This window comes from Pezoporus wallicus, unplaced genomic scaffold, assembly GCF_028554395.1.
Source record: "Pezoporus wallicus isolate ANWC-B61680 ecotype Strahan unplaced genomic scaffold, APGP_CSIRO_Pwel_v1 contig_8057, whole genome shotgun sequence".
In the NCBI taxonomy this organism is placed as follows: Eukaryota; Metazoa; Chordata; class Aves; order Psittaciformes; family Psittacidae; genus Pezoporus; species Pezoporus wallicus.
The window spans coordinates 233,952-253,484 of NW_026637044.1; the positions used below are offsets into that span (position 1 = coordinate 233,952).

General features: G+C 52.2%; 1 protein-coding gene across 1 annotated transcript; it reads left to right on the forward strand.

The window, feature by feature from the left end:
* Window positions 1–111: 111 nt before the first annotated feature.
* On the forward strand, window positions 112–18,377 carry LOC130595849 (uncharacterized). The gene is given in 14 exon segments (XM_057402891.1): window positions 112–249; window positions 251–486; window positions 735–742; window positions 1,134–1,262; window positions 1,608–1,715; window positions 1,970–2,128; window positions 2,273–2,443; window positions 4,891–5,756; window positions 10,356–10,968; window positions 11,119–11,226; window positions 12,316–12,411; window positions 13,330–13,443; window positions 13,607–13,720; window positions 16,232–18,377. Coding segments are annotated over 14 exon segments (3,906 nt in total). The 3' UTR covers window positions 17,278–18,377.
* The last annotated feature ends 1,156 nt before the right edge of the window (window positions 18,378–19,533 follow it).

The following is a 19,533-nucleotide window of genomic DNA, read 5'->3' on the forward strand; positions in this document are numbered from 1 at the left end:
GCTGCTCCCCCAGCAGCGCGCAGCCCCTGAGGACCCGTGTGGGCGGCGGGAGCCGCGCTGCAGCCCCGCGAGGCGCTGGTTCGGCCGCTTGTCTGCCGGCGGAGGGCGGGAATGGAACCCCCGCACCTGGCGAGCTGCGGCTTTCCCGCGGAGCCGCCGGCGGCGGGTGGGTGTCCGACGCTCGGCGGCAGCCTCGTCTCGCTGAAGACGGCGGCGGCGATGCAGACGGTGGAGCAGAGCGTGGACGCTTCACGGTTCGCGGTTGCTGAACTTGGAGAGCCGGGTGGCCGCCACCGAGAAGAACCACTTGGAACGCGGGAAAACGGCGGTGGATTTTGGGAACCAGCTGGAGAGCAAGTGCACGGCGCTAGGCACTCTCATCCAGGAGTATGAGCAGCTCCAGCGGCGCCTGAAGAGCATAGAGAACTTCCTGAAGAGTGGGAACTTATGGATCCTGCAGCTGCCCCCGAGGTCAACGTCACCAGGGTAGGAGTGAAGGGTGCTTGGGGGGGACACCTGGGGGGCTTCACTAGGCTCCATCACACTTTACCTGCCATTATCTCCCCCCATGGCCTGAAGCATCAAGCAGGCAGTGTTTGCTCATAGATGTGTTTAGATTCTGCAGTATTATCTCACCAAAGAGCGTGTTGTCATGTTTTTAACATAAATAGTAGGCTCTTCCTCCCCACTGAGGTCTGTAAAATGCCTATGGGATGGGCTCGGGCTCCACACAGGTGGACATGTGGATATTGAGGCATCCAGAGTTTGAGTGTTGTGGGATTTGCAGGTTGAATCACAGAATCACAGAAAAGTTGGAAAACACCTTCCAACCGTTACCCCAGGACTGCCAAGACCACCACTAAACCATGTCACTAAGGACGCCATCTAGGTGGTTTTGAACGCTTCCTGGAGCAGTGATTCCGCATCTTAGGAAGCCTGCTGTGAAATTTGCAAGTCAAATGCCTTGAAACTCACAGTCCTTAAAGTGATCATTGTTCTCTGTGAGGTGCCCCAGGGCAGGGATTTTTTTCTCATTTCTTGATGCCTGGTGGTGGCATAGGATTCAGGTAGAGAATTCCTCTGGAGGATTTCTCCAGGCCTGGTGGTGAGTGCATTCCCTTTGCGATTGTAAGACCCATCAGTGGTGTTCCAAAGTGAGACCGTGTGCTTTTCTGCTCAAGAGTGGGCAGACCTGCAGGAGCAGCAGAGGGAGCTGCGCATAAAGGAGCTGGGGGGAAATAATGAGCCTCAAATCTGTCTAGGTAAGTGTCTCTGTTTTGGTCAGTTCCTGGTTCTTCCAATTGGCTCTGTTCTGGGGACTTCTTCCCCACCTGGGAAGCAGGCTTGTAGGCACATGGAGAAGTCGATGAGTGCCTGTTGTGGTCAGCAGCATATGGCACATCCAGTCCCACCATCTCTAGGTGTGGGCATTGGTTGTGGTCACCTCAGTATCCCAGCCCACTCCGGAAGCCTCTGACTCCAGGTGGACAGTGCAGAGGGTTCTCATTCTGCCATGTGGTGTGTTGTGGCCAATGGATCCAGTTTTGGGAGTGCAGCTGAGTGTGTTCCTCCCTGAGGACACTGTTAGTCTCTCTGTTCCTCAACAGACTATGCAATCTCCAAACATGACCTCCTGTCCCAGCACCAGAGAGGGGAAGCATCCTGCAATGGGGATGAGGCAGCTTCAAAAGAGGTTTCAGCAGAGCCGAGTGCAGGCAAGAGATGAAATACAGTTTTTGTCTCAGGTGTAATGTTTCCATGGTGTCACTAGAGGGTGTTGCAAGGTGATAGTCCCAGTTTGCTGCAGAAGGAACTTCTTGGATCTCAGGAGGAACAGGTTCAGGGGTAGTAACAGTGTTAGGAAAAAACAGAATCATAGAATGGTTTGGGTTGGAAGGGAACTCAAAGATCACCTGGTTCCAACCCCCTGCCACGTGCAGAGAGTTTGGGTAACAGCTGTGATCTTTCTTGTTAGCAGAGGCTCTGCTGTTTAAGGTTGATGTAAACAGCCAGGATGGCAGTGCAGGAGTGCAGGAAGGCCTGGAGGGAAGAGCAGTGCTGGCTGAGCCTGGACCTTGTGAATGTTGCTCTGTAAGGGCAAGCTTGGACTCTGGGGCAGGGAGGACAAGCCTCTGAAACAGGGAGTGAGGTGGAACCACTTCTCTGCAGCATTGCTCTGGGGAAAAAGCTTCCAGAAATAGGGATGGGGGATGCTGGAGTGAAGTTTTACATGAAAAAGCAGGGTAGCCAGGAGCAAAGCCCTGGGGAACAGCGAGGGAGGAGCCAAGCAGTGCCACAACAACCACTGAAGAAGTTTCCTCTTTACTGCAGCACACTGGTATTCCAGAGCCGAGCTTTGCAGGTGTTGGGAAGCAGGAAGAAGAGAGGTGTATGGAGGAGCAGGGAACCATGAAGGATGTGGAGTTTACCAAGCTCAGTGTGGGTGAGTTCCAAGCAATCCCACAGTGTGTTATGTAGCTGGAAATGCTGGGAGTCCCTAGCATTCCTGCTGTGGGACAGCATATGCCAAGACACGGGGACTGAGGAGAGGTCTGGTGGGGCAGTGGGGAAAGGAGCAAGAGTCACAGTGAGGTTAGGAACGTGAGCAGAAAGGGTACGGGCAGTTTTACTGGTAGGAAGATTAAAGTGCTGGGTAGACAAGGTGCTGGATGTGAGGAGATGGGAATCCCTGAAATAAATCATAGAATCAGCTGGGTTGGAAAAGACCTTCAAGATCAAGTCCAACCATTACCCCAGGACTGCCAAGTCCAGCACTAAACCATGTCACTGAGGGCCTCACCTACATGGTTTCTGAATGCTTCCAGGGACGATGATTCTACCACTTTCCTGGGCAGCCTGTTCCAATACCTGATCACCCTTTTGGTGAAGAAATGTTTCCTAATATCCAGTCTAAACCTTCCCTAGGAGTAGCTTGAGGCCGTTACCTCTTGTGATATCACTTGTTACTTGGGAGAAGAAACCAGCAACCTCCTCTCTACAACTTCCTTTCAACCTCAGTTGTAGAGAGTGACAAGGTCCCCCCTGAGCCTCCTCCAGTCAGAATACAGGGAGACGCTAGGAATGAAACAGAACAATTCTCAAGATCTTCTCCAAAGACAGTGTTATGCCAAAGTACGCGGGGAGCTGAGCTAAGTTCTGCTCATTCTCTCTTGAAAGGAATGCAGTAGTCAGGGATGCTGTCCAGAGCAGAGAAGCTAGGTGGAAAGCTTCCATATGAGGAGAGATGGAACGCAGTGGGATTCCTTAGCCCGAGGAAGGCGTGGCAGGGAGTGGGATACAATGGGGGTCAGTGCCTGGGTGAGTGGTGCGCTGCATGAGCCAAAAGAGCAAACTTGTGTGCTTCCTGACTGTCAGAGATCCGGGGAGCAGGCGCTTGCAGAGCAAACTGCTGTTACCGCATGTGTGCAAGCTGTAGGACATGCTGCAACAGGACACAGCAGAGGCTGAAAGCAAAGCCAGCTTGGAAGGGGCCTGGTCAAATGCCTGGATGGAACATCACCTCCAGCTCCCCTCCGGCTGCAGGGAGGCTGACCTCGGCGTTTGTTAAGGTCGTGACTGGTGCAGAGCTCAGCTCTTCCCTCCAGTCCCCCAGCTTCTCAGCACCCTTCTCTCCTGTGGGTCCTGTCTCCTGTCCTCCAGAGCATATCTGTAGCTCTTCTCCTTGAATTTCTTCTGTTTGGTGGCTGCATCCTCAGAGGAGGGAGCTGTGCTCCAGAGTGATGCTTTGATGGCTACATGGAGGGAAGTCACTGGCAAGCTGGGATGTCTCTGCTATTCCAAATAATAATGACTTGATATTTACTTGATTAATAGACCAGCCCAGCTCACCAGTTGTTTCTTCACACTCAGTCCTGGTCTCTGTTTATCCTCCTTGTGCCATATCAGAAGTGTCAGTGGGACTTGCTCAGTTTTTGGTGGTATTTGCCCTGCTTTGGCTAACTCATACATGCTTTTTCTCATCACCCTTGTGCCATGCTGTCACCCCTCTGCTGTCAGGTGCTGCACAGCACGAGTGAACTGGGGAGTGAAGTTCTCCAGACAGGAGGCTGAGCCCTGCTTAGATTTTGACCTCACATTGTTGACAGCATTTGAAATGGCTGTGTGTTGGCAGTTTCTATCCCTGCTTTTGATTGGTTTTCCACCAATGGGTTATATTCACATCCAGGTCAACTCAGATGAAATGTTCATGTAGGAATGAGAGTCAGGCGAAAGTCTGAGACATGTTTAGTGTGATTAGAAAACCCCAGGCACCTAATTTGGTGAAGAAAAGCAATGAACTCTCAGAAAAAATGTATTTGTACTGCCTCAGTGACATCTACAGAGGAGGCTTCCTCTCATCCTGAGCAGTAGCAGGCATCTCTCAAGTCAAAACCAGTGTTTGTGTGCCCACTTTCAAGAAGAGTGCTGCGCAGGCAAGTCACCATGTTCCGGGTGTGGAGGGAAGGTGGATCTTAGAAGTCTGGTGCTTGGAAGAGTGAGAGGGAGCAGAGTGAAGAGTGGGGAGGGAGGCAGATGGGCTTATGACGGAAGCAAAGGGCTGTCCCAGATCCATGAGTTCTTGGTGCTGAGGGAGGTGATTTTGGAAGCTGCTGAACTCTGCTATCCTGGAAGGTAGCACTTCCTTCTGCCCCCTCCCTCATGGCTGAGGCTTCTCAAGCAGCTCAGCCAGCTGAAAGGGAAGTGTTCCTTGTGCTTTTCATTTGTATTCTCTATCAGTCTTTCAGCTGGCTGCTGTTGTGTGAGCACAGCTGCCTTTATGCTTCCTGTGTGAGATGGGCCTGTTTGCTTCCCAGGTGGTGGGGTAAGGAGTGTGGGAGATTTTGGAAGGTATCTCACACCAGTGAATGTCCCTTTTATTGTTCTTGTCAGTCCCAGCGAATGAGGCAATGACGTTCAAAGTAGAGCAGCTGGACTTGGAGGAATGCTCCCAAAGGTCCAAGCCTCCTGTGACTTTAACCAGGGAGCCAAAGGAGCTGCTTTCCCAGGGTCCCAGCAAGGTGCTGTCCTTTGATAGTCAGTACAGCTGTCCTGTAGAGCAGGGAAACCAGAGCATGAGCAGCCTGGTGCCATCCACCCCAGAGGGAGAGGGTCTCAGTGAAAGCAACGCTATCAACTTCCATGGGCAAAACTGTCCCAGAAAGAGACCTCACTCATGTACAGCGTGTGGAAAGGGCTTCTGTCTGAAGAAGATGCTGACACCTCACCAGGAGGGCCACAGCACAGAGGATAGCAGTGAGCACACTGGAGGCGAGGACGGCTTCCTCTATCCGCTGTGCCACCAGACTCATGTGGAAGAGGATGGGACCCATGTGGCCACAGAGAGGTTCAAGCAGAACCAGAATGCCAAAGCCCCCACCAGTGTCCCAGCCGTGGACAAGGTGTCCAGCAGTCCCAGGTGCCTGAAAAGCAATGACGCCAATGCTATCTGTAAGCTAAATCCGAGTGCCCACCCAAAAGGAAGGCCCTACAAGTGCAATCAATGCAAGGCATGTTTCTCCCAGAAGAAAACTCTCGGCAGCCACAAACATACGCACTTGCACCAAAGAAGAAAGATCCTTAGGTGCTTGTACTGTGGGAAGAGGTTCACCTGCTCCTCCAGTGTGGTCCAGCATCAGAGGATCCACACAGATGAGAGGCCATACACATGCAATGAGTGCCCAAAATGCTTCACCCAGAAGGAGCACCTCCTCCAGCATGAGAGGATCCACCTGCACAAGAGGGACTCTGTGCCTGGCGTGGGGAAGAAACAGCTACACTGATTCTAGGCTGTGCAGGCTCACACAGCCTTGCAGCTCTTGGAGGGGAGGAGAGGATCTCTGCTGTTCAGTGTTAAAGGCTCTCTGATAACTTATCCCAAAGATCCAAGCAAAGTAGAATTAGGATCTGCTGTGGCACCAGTGCCCTTTCCTTCATGGTGGTGATGGTACACCACAGTACCTCATAATCTGCTCAGAATTCAAGAATGAAAGTGGTTTGGGCCTCTCTGAATTTGAATCAGTTGTTTGAACTCGTTCCAGCAAAGTTGAGTGTTTTGAAGTTCTTCACCTGGACTTGTCCTGGCTGCTCCTCTTGACAAAGTTCTGCTGTTCTCAGTTCGGTGGGTGAGTTTGTGTTCTGTGTTTGCAAAAGACTCGTGGTGACTGCACACATGCACAGGGTGAGACCTCACCAATGGCTTGCATGGGTGCTGCCTTCACCAAGAAGGGGCAACCAGTCTGTTCCCAACTCTGTCTGTGCCTTGGCACAGGCTGAATGATATTTTTGCTGCTGTTTCTGCTTAGGAAGCTGGCTGGTAAAACACAGGTTCAGCTCTGTCTTTAGAGCTTGAAAACAGAGCTAGTTTTCTGTAAATTATGATAACCAGGCCACTTGTGCTTGGAGTTCTGATGTGGGGTGCAAGGCACTGGGTTTACACTTCAGTAGCTGTGGGGACTTTGCTCCAAGTTCAGAAAAAACTCCCAGTATCTGATGTGTTTAGCAAATTGCCCAAATATGTAGTGCAGCTTCAGGGGTGGTGATGCTGCTTGACTTGTTTTAAACCTGCTGCTCTTTTTCTTGACATGAATTGGGCTTTAGAAACCTTTCCGTCACTTCTGGTCCCAAAGTGTCTGCTGATTCAGAGAAAACTCCAGGAGCTCGCCAACAAAGTTTTAAGTTGACAAGCAGGTATTCTTTATTGTGGCGCTGGGAGACACGGGGGATAGCTCCTCCTAGCGTGTGTCTCCCAGGCATCAACCAGGCTGTGATTATATTGTCCTTAAACATACATGTTCATTAGATGACATACATTACATCATACTTCTTAGACAATGCCTCCTGTATGCATACAAAAATGATGTAGTGGGTTTTTGGACCCCTGGTGGTTATTTCTTCATCACTTCGTTTTAGGATCATTGTCATATCAGTAACCCCCAGGGGGTTCTGGCAAAGCTTATCTTAGTAATTTTGTTTTCTCTATAGCTGCTAACAAAGCCTAAGGTTCTTGAGGTTACTTATTTACAACCCTGTTCTTCAATCAACCCCATTCTTCAATCCACCTTATTCTTCAATCGACCGCACTCTTCACTGTGAAGGGGGAGGATACTGGTGTCTGGCTCATCCCCCCAGGCAGAGGTGTTCTTCCCGCTCCATTTGGCTGCTGTGGCAGGTGTTCTAGTCTGGAAACTACTTTGGCCAAGAGACGTGAGGTCTTCTTTTTCCAGGTTCGTTGCTGCTTGCCCTGCCAGCAGAGTGTGAGACAAGAACTCCTGTGCCCACTTTGGCTCAGCAGCTCAGAGCTCTGGGCTGTTCAAGCTGACTTGATTCTTGCCCAGAGCAGATCAGGGTGAGCCTGTGTGACCCTCTCTGAGCCTGCACTGTGGGAGCTGGCACAGAGCTGTGCCTGCCAGGGTGTCTTCAGTCACTGCAGGTGTTTGCCTGGTGACCTGTCTGCACCTTTTCTCATCCCTAGTGCTGCTGAGGTCTTTGATTTCTCAGCTCCTGACATGTTTGAATAGGTCTGTCTGTGGTGAGCCCCTCTCTGTGCACATATCCGTATATTTTACTCCAAATGAGAAATCTGTGAGGACAGAGGGGTTTGTATTTGCCACTTCCCAGGGTTCGGGGACTGCTTGCTACCATGAAGCAGTGAACATGAACTGTTTTTTCTCTGCTGTTTGATGTGCTGAAGGGAGAATCTCTTGGCAGTTGACAGTACGGGGCATCTGATACCTAGAGAAGCGGTTTGGGTTTTGTCCAATAAGCACGTGAACTAATTGCTTCTCCAGTGGTTTCCTGCCGTCTCCAGTTAAACTACTTCTTCATGTTTTACACTTTTGTTACCTAGAGTGTGAGCCATCAAGGCAGGGAACTTGTTTTTATCAGTTTGTAAAATGCCAGTTAAATTTGTAGCCATTGATTTTTAATAACAATAAACTGGATCAGCTTAAAGCTGTGAAGTTTGAAATGCTGCTTTTTTGATTTATGTTTTTTTTGTTTGTTTGTTTGGGTTCTTCATCATTTTACCTGACCTGGTAAATGGCAGTTTATGGTATCGTACCTTACTGATGGAGAGACAATAGTCTCCCTTGAACCAGAAAAAAGGAAGAAGGGGGGTTTATTGTGTTTTCTTTTTTTAATGTTGCAGTGGAACCTGAGCAGGAATTGTTTTCCACATGTATACTGAGATCCATACAGGGCCTGAATGGTAAGGATAGCTAAAAATAGGACTTAAATAAGCTCACTGTACAATTCTCACCCTGCAGGAAGATCACATTGATCCTGCTGCCAGCAAAAAGTTTCCAGCAACTTCAGCGTTGCAGTTTGTTATCACTTGAAAAGCAAGATGAGTTGTGGGATAAAGACACAAAGGGGAAGTCCTGCCTGACCAATTTGGTGGCCTTCTATGATGGGGCTACAGAACTGTTGGACAGGGGTAGAGCAATTGATGTCATCTACCTGGACTTGTGCAAAGCATTCGACACTGTCCCACACGACATCCTTGTCTCTAAATTGGAGAGACATCAATTTGATGGATGGACCACTCGGTGGATAAAGAACTGGCTGGATGGCTGCACCCAAAGAGTTGTGGTCAATGGCTCAATGTCCGGCTGGAGACCAGTAACGAGTGGTGTCCCTCAGGGATCAGCGTTGGGACCGGTCTTGTTCAACGTCTTTGTCGCTGACATGGACAGTGGGACTGAGTGCGCCCTCAGCAAGTTTGCCGATGACACCAAGCTGTGTGGTTCAGTTGATACCCTGGAGGGAAGGAATGCCATCCAGAGGGACCTTGACACGCTTGTGAGGTGGGCTGATGCCAACCTCATGAAGTTTAACCATGCCAAGTGCAAGGTCCTGCACCTGGGTCAGAGCAATCCCAGGCACAGCTGCAGGTTGGGCAGAGAAGAGATTCAGAGCAGCCCTGTGGGTGTTGGTTGATGAGAAAATGAACATGAGCCGGCTTCAGTGTGTGAAGCTGGGGCTGTTCAGCCTGGAGAAGAGAAGGCTGCATGGAGAACTCATAGCAGCCTTCCAGTATCTGAAGGGGAGCTATAAGGATGCTGGGGAGGGACACTTCATTAGGGATGGTAGTGATAGGACCAGGGGTAATGGGTTAAAACTTAAACAGGGGAAGTTTAGATTGGATATAAGGAGGAAGTTCTTTACTGTAAGGGTGGTGAGGCACTGGAATGGGTTGCCCAGGGAAGTTGTGAATGCTCCATCTCTGGCAGTGTTCAAGGCCAGGTTGGACAGAGCCTTGGGTGAGATGGTTTAGTGTGAGGTGTCCCTGCCCATGGCAGGGAGGGTGGAACTAGATGATCTTAAGGTCTTTTCCAACTCTTCTGTGATTCTATGATTCTAACTCTGATTTTTGTTGCTTTATGACTTCAGGTTTTTGTTTATAAAAGCCTTTCTGTGTGTTTCAGAGAGGTACCCGCCATCTCCTGCATCCAGCTCCTTACATGATGATTACATGCAAGGCAAGAAGAATACACCAAAGTACCAAGAAGCACCACCACCCTCAGGCAGCCGGGCTTTCACCACAGTTCTGTCCCTCACCAAAGGCAGCAGAACAATTCCACTACTGATATCACCAACGCTGTTCCCCAGCTCCCCTTTGTGGGGTGGGCCTGGGACTGGTCCCTCACAGCTGTGAGAGGACACGACACCATCCACAGCTCTGAGGGAACTCCAGTCCTTCATGGCTCTCAGGGGAGCCTGAGCCCCCATAACTCTGAGGGGGCCCCTACGATTCAGGGCTCTGAGGGGATCCTGTACTCCCATGACTCTGAATGGGACCCCGAACCCTCACAGCTCCGAGGGAACCCTGCACATTCATGGCTCTTAGAGGATCTTGAATCATTACAGCTCTGACCCCTCTGGTCCTTCATGGCTCTGAGGGGATCCTAAGCCCACGTAACTCTGAGGGGACCCTGTTCCCTCATCACTCGGAAGGGAGCCCCAGTCCGCCACAGCTCTGAGGGGACCCTGCATGCTCATGGCTCTGACCTCTCATGGCTTTGAGGGGACCCTGAGCACCCCCAGCTCTGAGGGCATGCTGCACTGAGAGGATCCTGTTCCCTCTTGGCTCCAAAGGGACTCTGTTCCATCACAGCTCTGAGGGGACCCTGATCCTTCATGGCCCTGAGGATCCTGCTCTGTCACGGCCTTGAGGGAAACATCCCTCATAGTTCTGAGAGGATCCTGAGCCCTCATGTCTCTGAGAGGACCCCGATCCCTCACAGTTCTGAGGGGATCCCCAGTCCTTCATCGCTCACAGAGGATCCCCAATTCCTCTTGTCTCTGAAGGGATCCCAGTCCCTTTCAGCTCATTGAGGATCCCTGATCCCTCACAGGTCACGGAGAAACCTGAGTCCATTTCGGCTCTGTCGGGATCCCGATCCCTCGTGGTTCATGGAGAATCCCGGATCCCTCTCGACTCGGCGGTGCCGCGCGCCGCATCGAGCCCTCCCGCCGGGGGGCGCCGCAGTGCTCGTGGCAGGGCGGCGGCAGGGGGCGCTGCGGTGCCGGCAGCGGAAGCGGCAGCGGCCGGTGTCGGTGGTGCCGGTGGTGCCGGTGGGGCGGCCATGGCCGGTCCGGAGGCCGAGCGAGCAGAGGCGCAGGCCGTGGCGGCGCGGCTGCTCCGCCTGGAGGCCCGCCTGGCGCGGGCGGAGCGGCAGCTGAGGGCCGCGCTGGCTCTGCGCGGCCGCCTCCAGGCGCTGGAGCGGCGGCTGGAGACCGGCGGCGGTTGCAGCGGCTGCTGCGGCGGGGCCCCTCGAATGTCAGCGAAGCGCTGGGCTGCCGGCGGCGGCCGGCGGGCAGCACGGCCCCAGATAGGGCAGGGCCCGGTGAGCCTGGAGGACGTGTGGGTGCAGTTCAGCGAGCAGGAGTGGCGGGCGCTGCGTGGCTGGCAGCAGGCCCTGCACCGGGCCGTTATGAGGAGCAACTACCACATGCTGCTCTCCCTCGGTAAGGGCCTGACCTCGACCTCCACCTCGAGCCGGGTGTGTGTGAGGAGGGTCGGAGCGGGAGGTGGGCAGGAAGAGGGTCCCTGCCGTGTCCCCACTAGCCCTGTGCAAGCAGGACCTGTGGCTGTGCCTCAGTTCACTCCTCCTGCAGAGCCGGATGCTCCCAGATGTGATACCCAGGCCCAGTCGGAAGATGAGGTCCAGCCGTGTGTTCAGAACTGCATGGATGGGGATGGGAGAAATGATCCTGCGGAGAGCGGTGAGTGGCTTTGGGGTGCGTGGGCTGTTGGGACATGGAGTGCCAAAACCTCCCCAGGTCGGCCAGTTCTGGGACATCAGTCTCTCCAAGGCACTCGCTGTGTTGAGTGTGGTCTTACAAATGTAGCTGTTGGGCACCTCATCCCTACCAGCCTTACCAGGAGGCTACATTGAAGCATTTCTTTGCCCTCTCCTGGTTGCTGTACTACCATGTCTGAATTGCCAGAGCAGGGTGGAGGCCAGTTCTTGACCACTGGGTGTCAAGAAGCCTTTCCATTCCGTGTGCACAGACATGCCACGTGTAGTTGGTTTTACCCATGCATGAAGTGTTCTTCCAGTTCACTGTGTTCAATGAACTTTCAGGGAAAGTTTAGATTGGATATAAGGAGGAAATTCTTTCCTGTTAGGGTGGTGAGGCACTGGAATGGGTTGCCCAAGGAAGTTGTGAATGCTCCATCTCTGGCAGTGTTCAAGGCGAGGTTGGACAGAGCCTTGAGTGAGATGGTTTAGTGTGAGGTGTCCCTGCCCATGGCAGGGGGGTTGGAACTTGATGATCTTAAGGTCCTTCCAACCCTGACTATTCTATGATTCTATGATTGTGTTATGGAGGTGACATGTAGAGCAGTAGCCCATCTGCTTTTCCTTATTTCATAGCATTTTTTGGATACATGAAATTCATAATTCTCACTAGAGGTTTTTTGATGGGCTGGAAGCAGTGTGTGTTTTACTGAGAGTGACTGCAAAGGGATTGACACAACTCTAGCAGAGCCAAAAGAGAAGTAAACCTCAAGAACAGGAATTCAGGTGGCACTGCCCTTTCCCAGGGTGGCATAGGCCGGGTTTTCAGCTGCTGGTGGGCAACACCACAAAATGGACATTCCACCTGCGTGAAATTTTTATGGGTTTCTGAGGCTCAGAATGTCTGCTGAGGGTTTTGTGGTAAATACTTGAGGTCTCTTTGAGAGACCTTTCTCAGCAAGAACTGATGTGAGGGTTCTGTCTAGATTGCGAGCTACGACAGAGCTGCTGGGGTGAGAATTGGAATTAATTTTGTGTATGGAATTAAAATAACATTGTTTCCTATTAACAGAAGACAGCATAATCCATATTAAGCAAGAGGAAGAGTTGGCCTCTGCAGATCAGCAGGAGGTGGAGGCTCGAAAGGCTGCTGAAGAGCCCTGCCCAGGTGAGTAACTGCATACCTCGGAGGGAAAATGAAACACAAGGATTAAATTCCAAGGCTGGTTTTTTTTTTCCACCTCTTCTCATGTATTCCAGGTGTTTTATGAAAAACTCACAGGTTTTGAACAGACTTGCCCCCAGTCCTGACGGGTAAAGGCTGGTATTCTGTCTTGCCCTTCTCACAGCTGCTTTGGAGTTTGCAAAGCACATGTCTGGTTCCCATCCAGACAGTGCAGTGAGGAATAGGAAATGTTTTGTTCTCCCTTAATTTCTTCACTTTTCTTACCTCACATCGACAGTTCTGGTTAAATATATCATCACAGTTGGTCACTTTTTGGGGCCAATAGGTTAACTTGGAAGAAGCAAAACTCTGCCAGAATGATGTGTAGGGTTGGTGCCATTCACTGCATGGGTGTCTGCGGGGAGTCAGAGCAGCTGCGGCAGCTCTGCAGCTCCCCAGCCTCTGCAGCTTTCTCTCACAGGGCTGTGGTGCCTCTCCTCCTGCACATCCAGAGGCTTCAGGTTGCCTTTTCCCTCCTCTCCTGTGCTTTTTCTGCGTACACAAGCAAGTGCATGGGCTCCTGGGGGTGCTGGTGCTGTACAGCGAGCCTGAACAGGCCAGGGACCTATTTCTTGCCTTCTCACTTGGTGGTACCTCTTTGTAGTACAGATAAACTGTCCTGCTTTGGAGCTCGGCTGTCCTTACCCTTTACAAAGGGCAGCAGCTCTGCCTGCTGGCTCCATCATCACTGTACTTGGCATCCAGTATGTGGCAAACTGGGATTTTTAGACCTTTAAGAAACAGGGATTCTGGGAGCTTGGCTTATGTGAAAATGAAAATCAAGAGCAGAGCAGGTTCCACCCTTGTGAAATCCTGAGCTTATGCAGTTACAATGTACTCGTCTTCAATTTTCTCCTTTAGCAGAGCAAGCATTTTGCGAGCCTGAGTCTTCAAATCAGCCCAAGAAAGGCAAAGAGGTGCATGCCAGGGAGCTACCAGGCGTGGAGGGTGAGGACCTCCCAGGAGACCCTGATGGTGAGGATTCCCTGGCAAAAACTCCCACTGAGGGAATTGCCCCTCCTGCCAAGTCTTCCCTGAGGCTTTGTTAGTGCTTTCCTTGTCTTTGTGCATTCCCAAATATTTTGTCATTTGCATCTGTGTTCAGTGTTTCTCAACTGTGTACATTCTCCCTCATGAGCAGGATTTCAAACTTATGCAACTGATGTTTTCTCATGGATTAAACAAGAAGAGGAGCCACGCTGCCCTGAACAACAAGACTTGGAGAAAGAAGTCTCTGCAGATCCAAGCACAGGTTAGTAGTGGATTTCAGCTGAGATTTCTGGGACAGTAAATCTAAATTAGGTTGTTTGTTTATGCTATATTTGATGTCATGAGCTAGTAATTTAGGATACGAAAGAACTAGAGCAAACCTCAGTCTGCTAGTTAGTGTTTGTTCTCAAAAACTGGAGGTTCGGTCAGCTGAAGGGGCTCTGGTGAGACTCTTCTCTGCAGTCCTGCATCCAGCTCTGGGGTTCCCAACATGCAAAGGAGCTGTTGGTGAGAGTCCAGAGGAGGACACAAAGATGATCCCAAGGGCTGGAGCACCTCCCCTGTGGAGACAGGCTGAGAGTTGGGCTTGTTCAGTGAGGAGAAGGCTCCAGGAGACCTTAGAGCAGCTTCCAGTGCCTAAAGGGGCCAACAAGAAACATGGAGAGGGGCTTTTGACAAGGGCAGGTAGGGACAGGACAAGGGGGAATGGCTTTAAATTGACAGAGGGGAGGCTGAGATGAGATCTGAGGAAGTTGTTCCCTGTGAGGGTGGTGAGGCCCTGGCAAAGGTTGCCCAGAGAAGCTGTGGCTGCCCCATCCCTGGCAGTGTTCAAGGCCAGGTTGGATGGGGCTTGGAGCAACCTGGTCTGGTGGAAGGTCCCTGCCCATAGCAAGGGGTTGGAACTGGGTGGTCCTTAAGGTCCTTTCCAACTCAAACTATTCAAGGGTTCCCTCTGGCTTAGAAGCTTTTAAAAGTAGTACCAATGAATAAGGAGCCCTGAGTTTGCATTCCCAAGCAGGAGAGCTGTCCTGCAGCTAAAGGTAAGGTGACTTTAATGCAAAACAATTTTGGGATGTGCTGTCTGGAGATGTGCATGCTGACGTTCATTCATTTGGAGTTGTTGTGCAGAGCACACTTGGAGTATGGATCACGCCTGATTCCTTCACCTAAGTTAGTTAAACATTTATAGCACATGGTGAAGTCACTATAGAGTAAGTCAAGGGGTAAACTCTTGGTATGCAGGTAACTGCTTTGAAACTACCAGTGTGCCTGAGTTTGCCTCACCAGAAAAGGTCATGCAGAATATCACCCTGGTGTAAGGCTGGATTTGCTCCACCTCACCCCTTCCCATGGGAAGCCTGTTACAACTGCTCCAAGAGCTCACAGGGTGGGCTTCCCAGCCAACTCTGCCTGTGCCAGACCTTCCAGCCTGTGCGTACGCATAACCTGGAGTTACTGGGGTGGGAGGACATGCTTAGGCAACTACTGTAGAGCAACCGGTGCCTTCTGCATTCATGCTTTAGCTCAGCCTGTGGTAACATGCTTATGTGCTGCTGTCCCGATACACCACTGGAGAAATAGGGGCTGGAGATGTTTTTGCAGTGCAGGTAACTTTGAATTCAACTGGGTGACACTGCTGAGAGGCTCATGGTCCTTCATGATACTCAGTGGAGTCTTTCTCTAGTAACTGGCAGATGTTGGAAGAGTCACAGGTCTTAGGGGACAGGAAAATTATGGAGCATTAGAAAGCTGGGCTGAAGAGTATTGTTGGAAATAAGCTGGAAAACAAAACACTGGAAACAATCACGGTCAGGGGGAATTTGTAGGTCAGCAGGACAGTTTTGTCCAGTGGCAGAGTGAGAGCTGTGCCAGGTGCCTTTTGGGGTTGGATTGTTAGGAGTCATAAATGTTTTCTGAGAAAAGCAGGAGAGGCATCTAGGTGAGAGGCAGCTCTCCATCAGGGCGTGCCTCTGCATCAGTCCAGAGCTGTGCACCTGTCTGGGGATCACTTGTAATGTGCAAGAGCTTCCTCCACTCAGCTGCTTGAGCTTTCTCCAAGGAGAAAGACCCAGCCAGAGAGCATCTCCCTGTAGAAGCCTAGCCAGGGATCCCAGAAAGGGATCCAGCCCCAGGGACACGCCGAGCTGGCAGTGGTGCCTTGGCTTGGGCTCTTCCTGCTCTAGATGCTTGCTGGAGTGCCTGGAGAGCAGCAGAGAGCACCAACGGGTGGCCATGTCCACTCTGTCAAGGAATTTAGACCTCACATTTCAGATATCTATGTGAGAGGGGGAAGATAAGATATTGCATTAGTGATTTGTTGTGTAGATTTGAAAGAAAAAAAGTAATTGGAAAAAATAAATCTTCTGTTTTCCTGAAGATTTTCTCTCAGTGGAACTCTGGTACTTGCTCCCCCATCGGTACTGAAACCTCCTACCTTATTTACTTTGTCCCTTAGTGTGGCTGTAGGCTTGAAGAGACTCTGAGAGGCTTCTTTAATTAGAATCATAGAATTGTAGAATGGTTTGGGTTGGAAAGGACCTTATGATCATCCAATTCTAACCCCCTGCCATGGTCAGGGACACCTTCCACTAGACCAGGTTGTTCAAGGCTCTGTCCAGTCTGGCCTTGAGCACTGCCAGGCGTGGAGCATTTACCACTTCTCTGGGCAACCTGTTCCCGTGCCTCACCACCGTCACAGTGAAGAACAACTTCCTTACATCTAACCTGAACTTCCCCTATTTTAGTTAAAGACTCTGAAATGTATCTGTTTCAGTGCATGATGGAAACACAAAGAGGGACCCTCCAGCAGATTGCTTTGAAAGCACAGCACATGACTCAGAGGTGCCAGGAAGACCTGGAGAGCAGTTTTCCAAGGATCCTAGCCCCAGGGTGACGTGGGACAGTCAGTGGAATTCAGAAATGATGGAAACAAACAGTGCTGGAAACAGTCTTGGGGATGATGCTCAGCACACCCGAGGATTTGGTGAATACTTGGATTTCTTCAGCACTCAGGAAAACAGCGATGGAAAGAGACTGTGCTCATACAACAAACGGGAGAAAAATTCCACCCAGCAGGAACATCTCCAGGCTCCCCAGGGAGCCCGAGAAGGGGACACGTCTCCAGGCCTCACGTGTGAGAGGAGTCTCAACGAAAGGGCATTCCGTGTGCTGCACTCACAGCCATGTGCTGCAGGTGAGAAAAGAGACGGGCAGGGGCCTGCTTCTGCCTCCTATGAGGGGCTACCCATGGGGCCACAGCTTGCCACCCATCCCTACTGCAGACAAAACCCTGCAGGTGAACCGGGGCTTCATGAGCACCATGGCCTGGGTGGAGAGGAGCAGCCGCCAGCAGAAAGCGAGGAGAACTTCCCTGCCGAAAACCCTTTGGCCAGCCCCTGCTGGGATCACCCACAGGACAAGGCAGAGGCCTGCAGTAGGTGCCAGCAGCACTTGGCACCACGGAGCAGCCCCGCGGGACAGCAGCAGAGCCAAGGCAGGGGCAAGTCCTACATTTGCAGTGACTGTGGGAAAGGCTTTGTGTGCCATTCGTGGCTTGTCAGGCACCAGATGACTCACACGGGAGAGAGGCCATACAAGTGCTCCAAGTGTGACAAAACCTACCGGAGAAAGGATTACCTTCTAAACCACCTGCGCCGGCACTCAGGAGAGGGGCTCTTCCAGTGCTCCATCTGCAGGAAGAGGTTTGTGCTCAGGAGGAGTTTGGTGAAGCATCAGGAAAGTCACTTGAAAGAAACACACCTGGCCTTGGCCAGTTGGCCCTGCACAGAGATCAGGGGGGCTGTAATGCACTCCATATAGAAAATCCCTCCCAGCTAGGATAGTCTGCATCACCCTCAGCTGCCACCTTTGCTGGGCAGGGCCATGGCAAGATCCCCCTGCCCTTTGCTGGGCTGTGGCAGGAGGAGGCAGCTGTGGAACAGCCATCTTGAGCCTGCTCCAAGGCAAAGGGAGAAGGTTGGGGAGTTATTTTCCACAGATGGCATTGAAATGGTGTGTGGAGCCCGTTCACCACCTTCACCAGTGCCTGTTGCTGCTGGGCACATGCTGGAGCTGTGCTGGAAGTCTGCGGTGCTCAGAGTTACTGCTAGCTGTCAATCCACACTGGAGAGAAAGCTCATTGACACACAGAACATTCTGTAACACTTCAGGCTGGAGAAAGTCTGCAGTGTTACTCCTAGGCTGTGGAGAGTCTGAAGAGTCCAGGGACTGGACTGGAAATGAAGTTGCTAACACTAGTTTTCCAGGTGAAACAGTATCAGGAAAGACCCACTTTTCTGAAATGCTGTGAGGAAGGAAGCACTGAACCTGTGGATCTTTGGAAGAAGCCTCTTCAAGAGTGGCAACTGGGACAGAGGGGTGCAGAGTGCAAGAAGCAGCTTGTTCCTGCAGTTAATCATGGGGTTCATGGGGCTCTGTGCTGCTGAACCCTGACTGTGAATTCCTGAAGGCTGAGATCCTCACCTGGAATAGGGTTTTGATTTTGCATTGCCTTAAAAGTTATGTGGCAGTTACTTTCCCTCCTTGTTGCGGGTCTTGCGTGTGTTCAGTTTGCCAAATCCTGTGAAAGCAGACCCCTTAGATGCTTGTTAAACATTCTCCTACAGAAAAATGTATTTTTGTTTGGTGCCTCTTAACAGGGCTGTGAGGCTCTGGCGTGCCATGGCACTGCAAGGACATGATTTATTCTTTTCCATGATCCAGGGCTGGATGTACCCAATGTCACCCTGTCGATGGTATCAGAAGGAAAACGCAGAAGCAGCAGCACTGGCTGGATTCGGAAGAGCCTGTTTTGGTTCAGGGCTCCAACGTTGCCAGACAGACTTTGTTCATCAGCCTTTTTTTACATGCATGTTTCTGCTTCAGTTCTGTGAGGATGGGTTCGCGTCTGCTGGAAAGGTCACGGGCCTTTTTAATTAAAATTGTTAAGAGAAATTTCACTGCTTGTTCCACAAGGGAAGGAGGGAGAATGGGCAAGCTTGAAGCCAGGGGAGAAGCTCTGCGGCTTCCGTCCCACGTCACAGCTTTGCTGCAGTGACCCACCCGGTCCCCCTTCCGTTGCTGAGTGAGGCCTCCCCGGCTGGAACGGGGCCCCACGCCGGGCCGGGAACAGGCAGAGCCAGGCCCGTTCCCCTGGACACCGCATCCCCCTCGGGCTCTTGGCGCCGTTTCGGTCCCGCCCGAGCCGCCGCAGGTCCGCGTTGCTATGACAACAAGTAAACGCGGGCTCGTCATCCCCGCCCTGTGAGGACGCGCTTACTATCCTCCAATCAACGTCCCACTTCTTCGTTCGCTGGCCAATGGGAATGAATGTGTCTGCCCGACCTTCCTCGTGGAGGACGCGTAGCACGTGCCCGCGGTGATTGGTTGTGGGGACGCCGGTTCGCCAATGGGAGGGCGGAGGCTAGGAGTGACAGGCCAATGGCGAGGAAAAGCGGGCTGCGGCGGCCCAGCCCAGGGCTGGCTGCGCGTGGAGGACGGCGCAGCGCCCGATTGGCTGCAGCGCTGGCGGGGGGCGTGGCGTGGTGCCGCGGAGGGGTTGCGGCGTGAGGGGCTTCGTACCGCGGCCGGGGAGGGCGAGACGGGGCCGTGAGCGGAGGCGTCCGTCGGCACCAGTGCAGTGTGGCAGCGAGGCGGGAATGGCCGCCTTTTGGGGTCCCGAGCCCCTGCGAGGCTTGTGCCTCCTGCGGGGGAGGGTGGCCTGCAGGGCCCGGGGTTCGCAGCTTGTGGGAAGGCGCAGACACTGCCGGGGCACGCAGGGGAAGGCAGCAGCGGCTGCTAGAGAAGCGAGGGTGCCGTGTTTTCCTCTAGTGTCAGTTTAACAGAGCTCAGATGTCGGCCCTCGGGGGGTAATGGTCTCCTCCTGACTCGCTGGGCGCTGGTGCACAGGAATGGGTGGTGAGTAGGGTCCACAGCAGGGCTTCGGTTTGGCCCAATGCCCTGGCACAGGGCTGCATGATTTCCTTCTACATCTGATACCAGAATGTGTCGTGGAGCATCCCATCCATGTTCCCAGAAACACTCCCCCGTGTGCTCTGCCAGGGCCCTGTTGTCTTC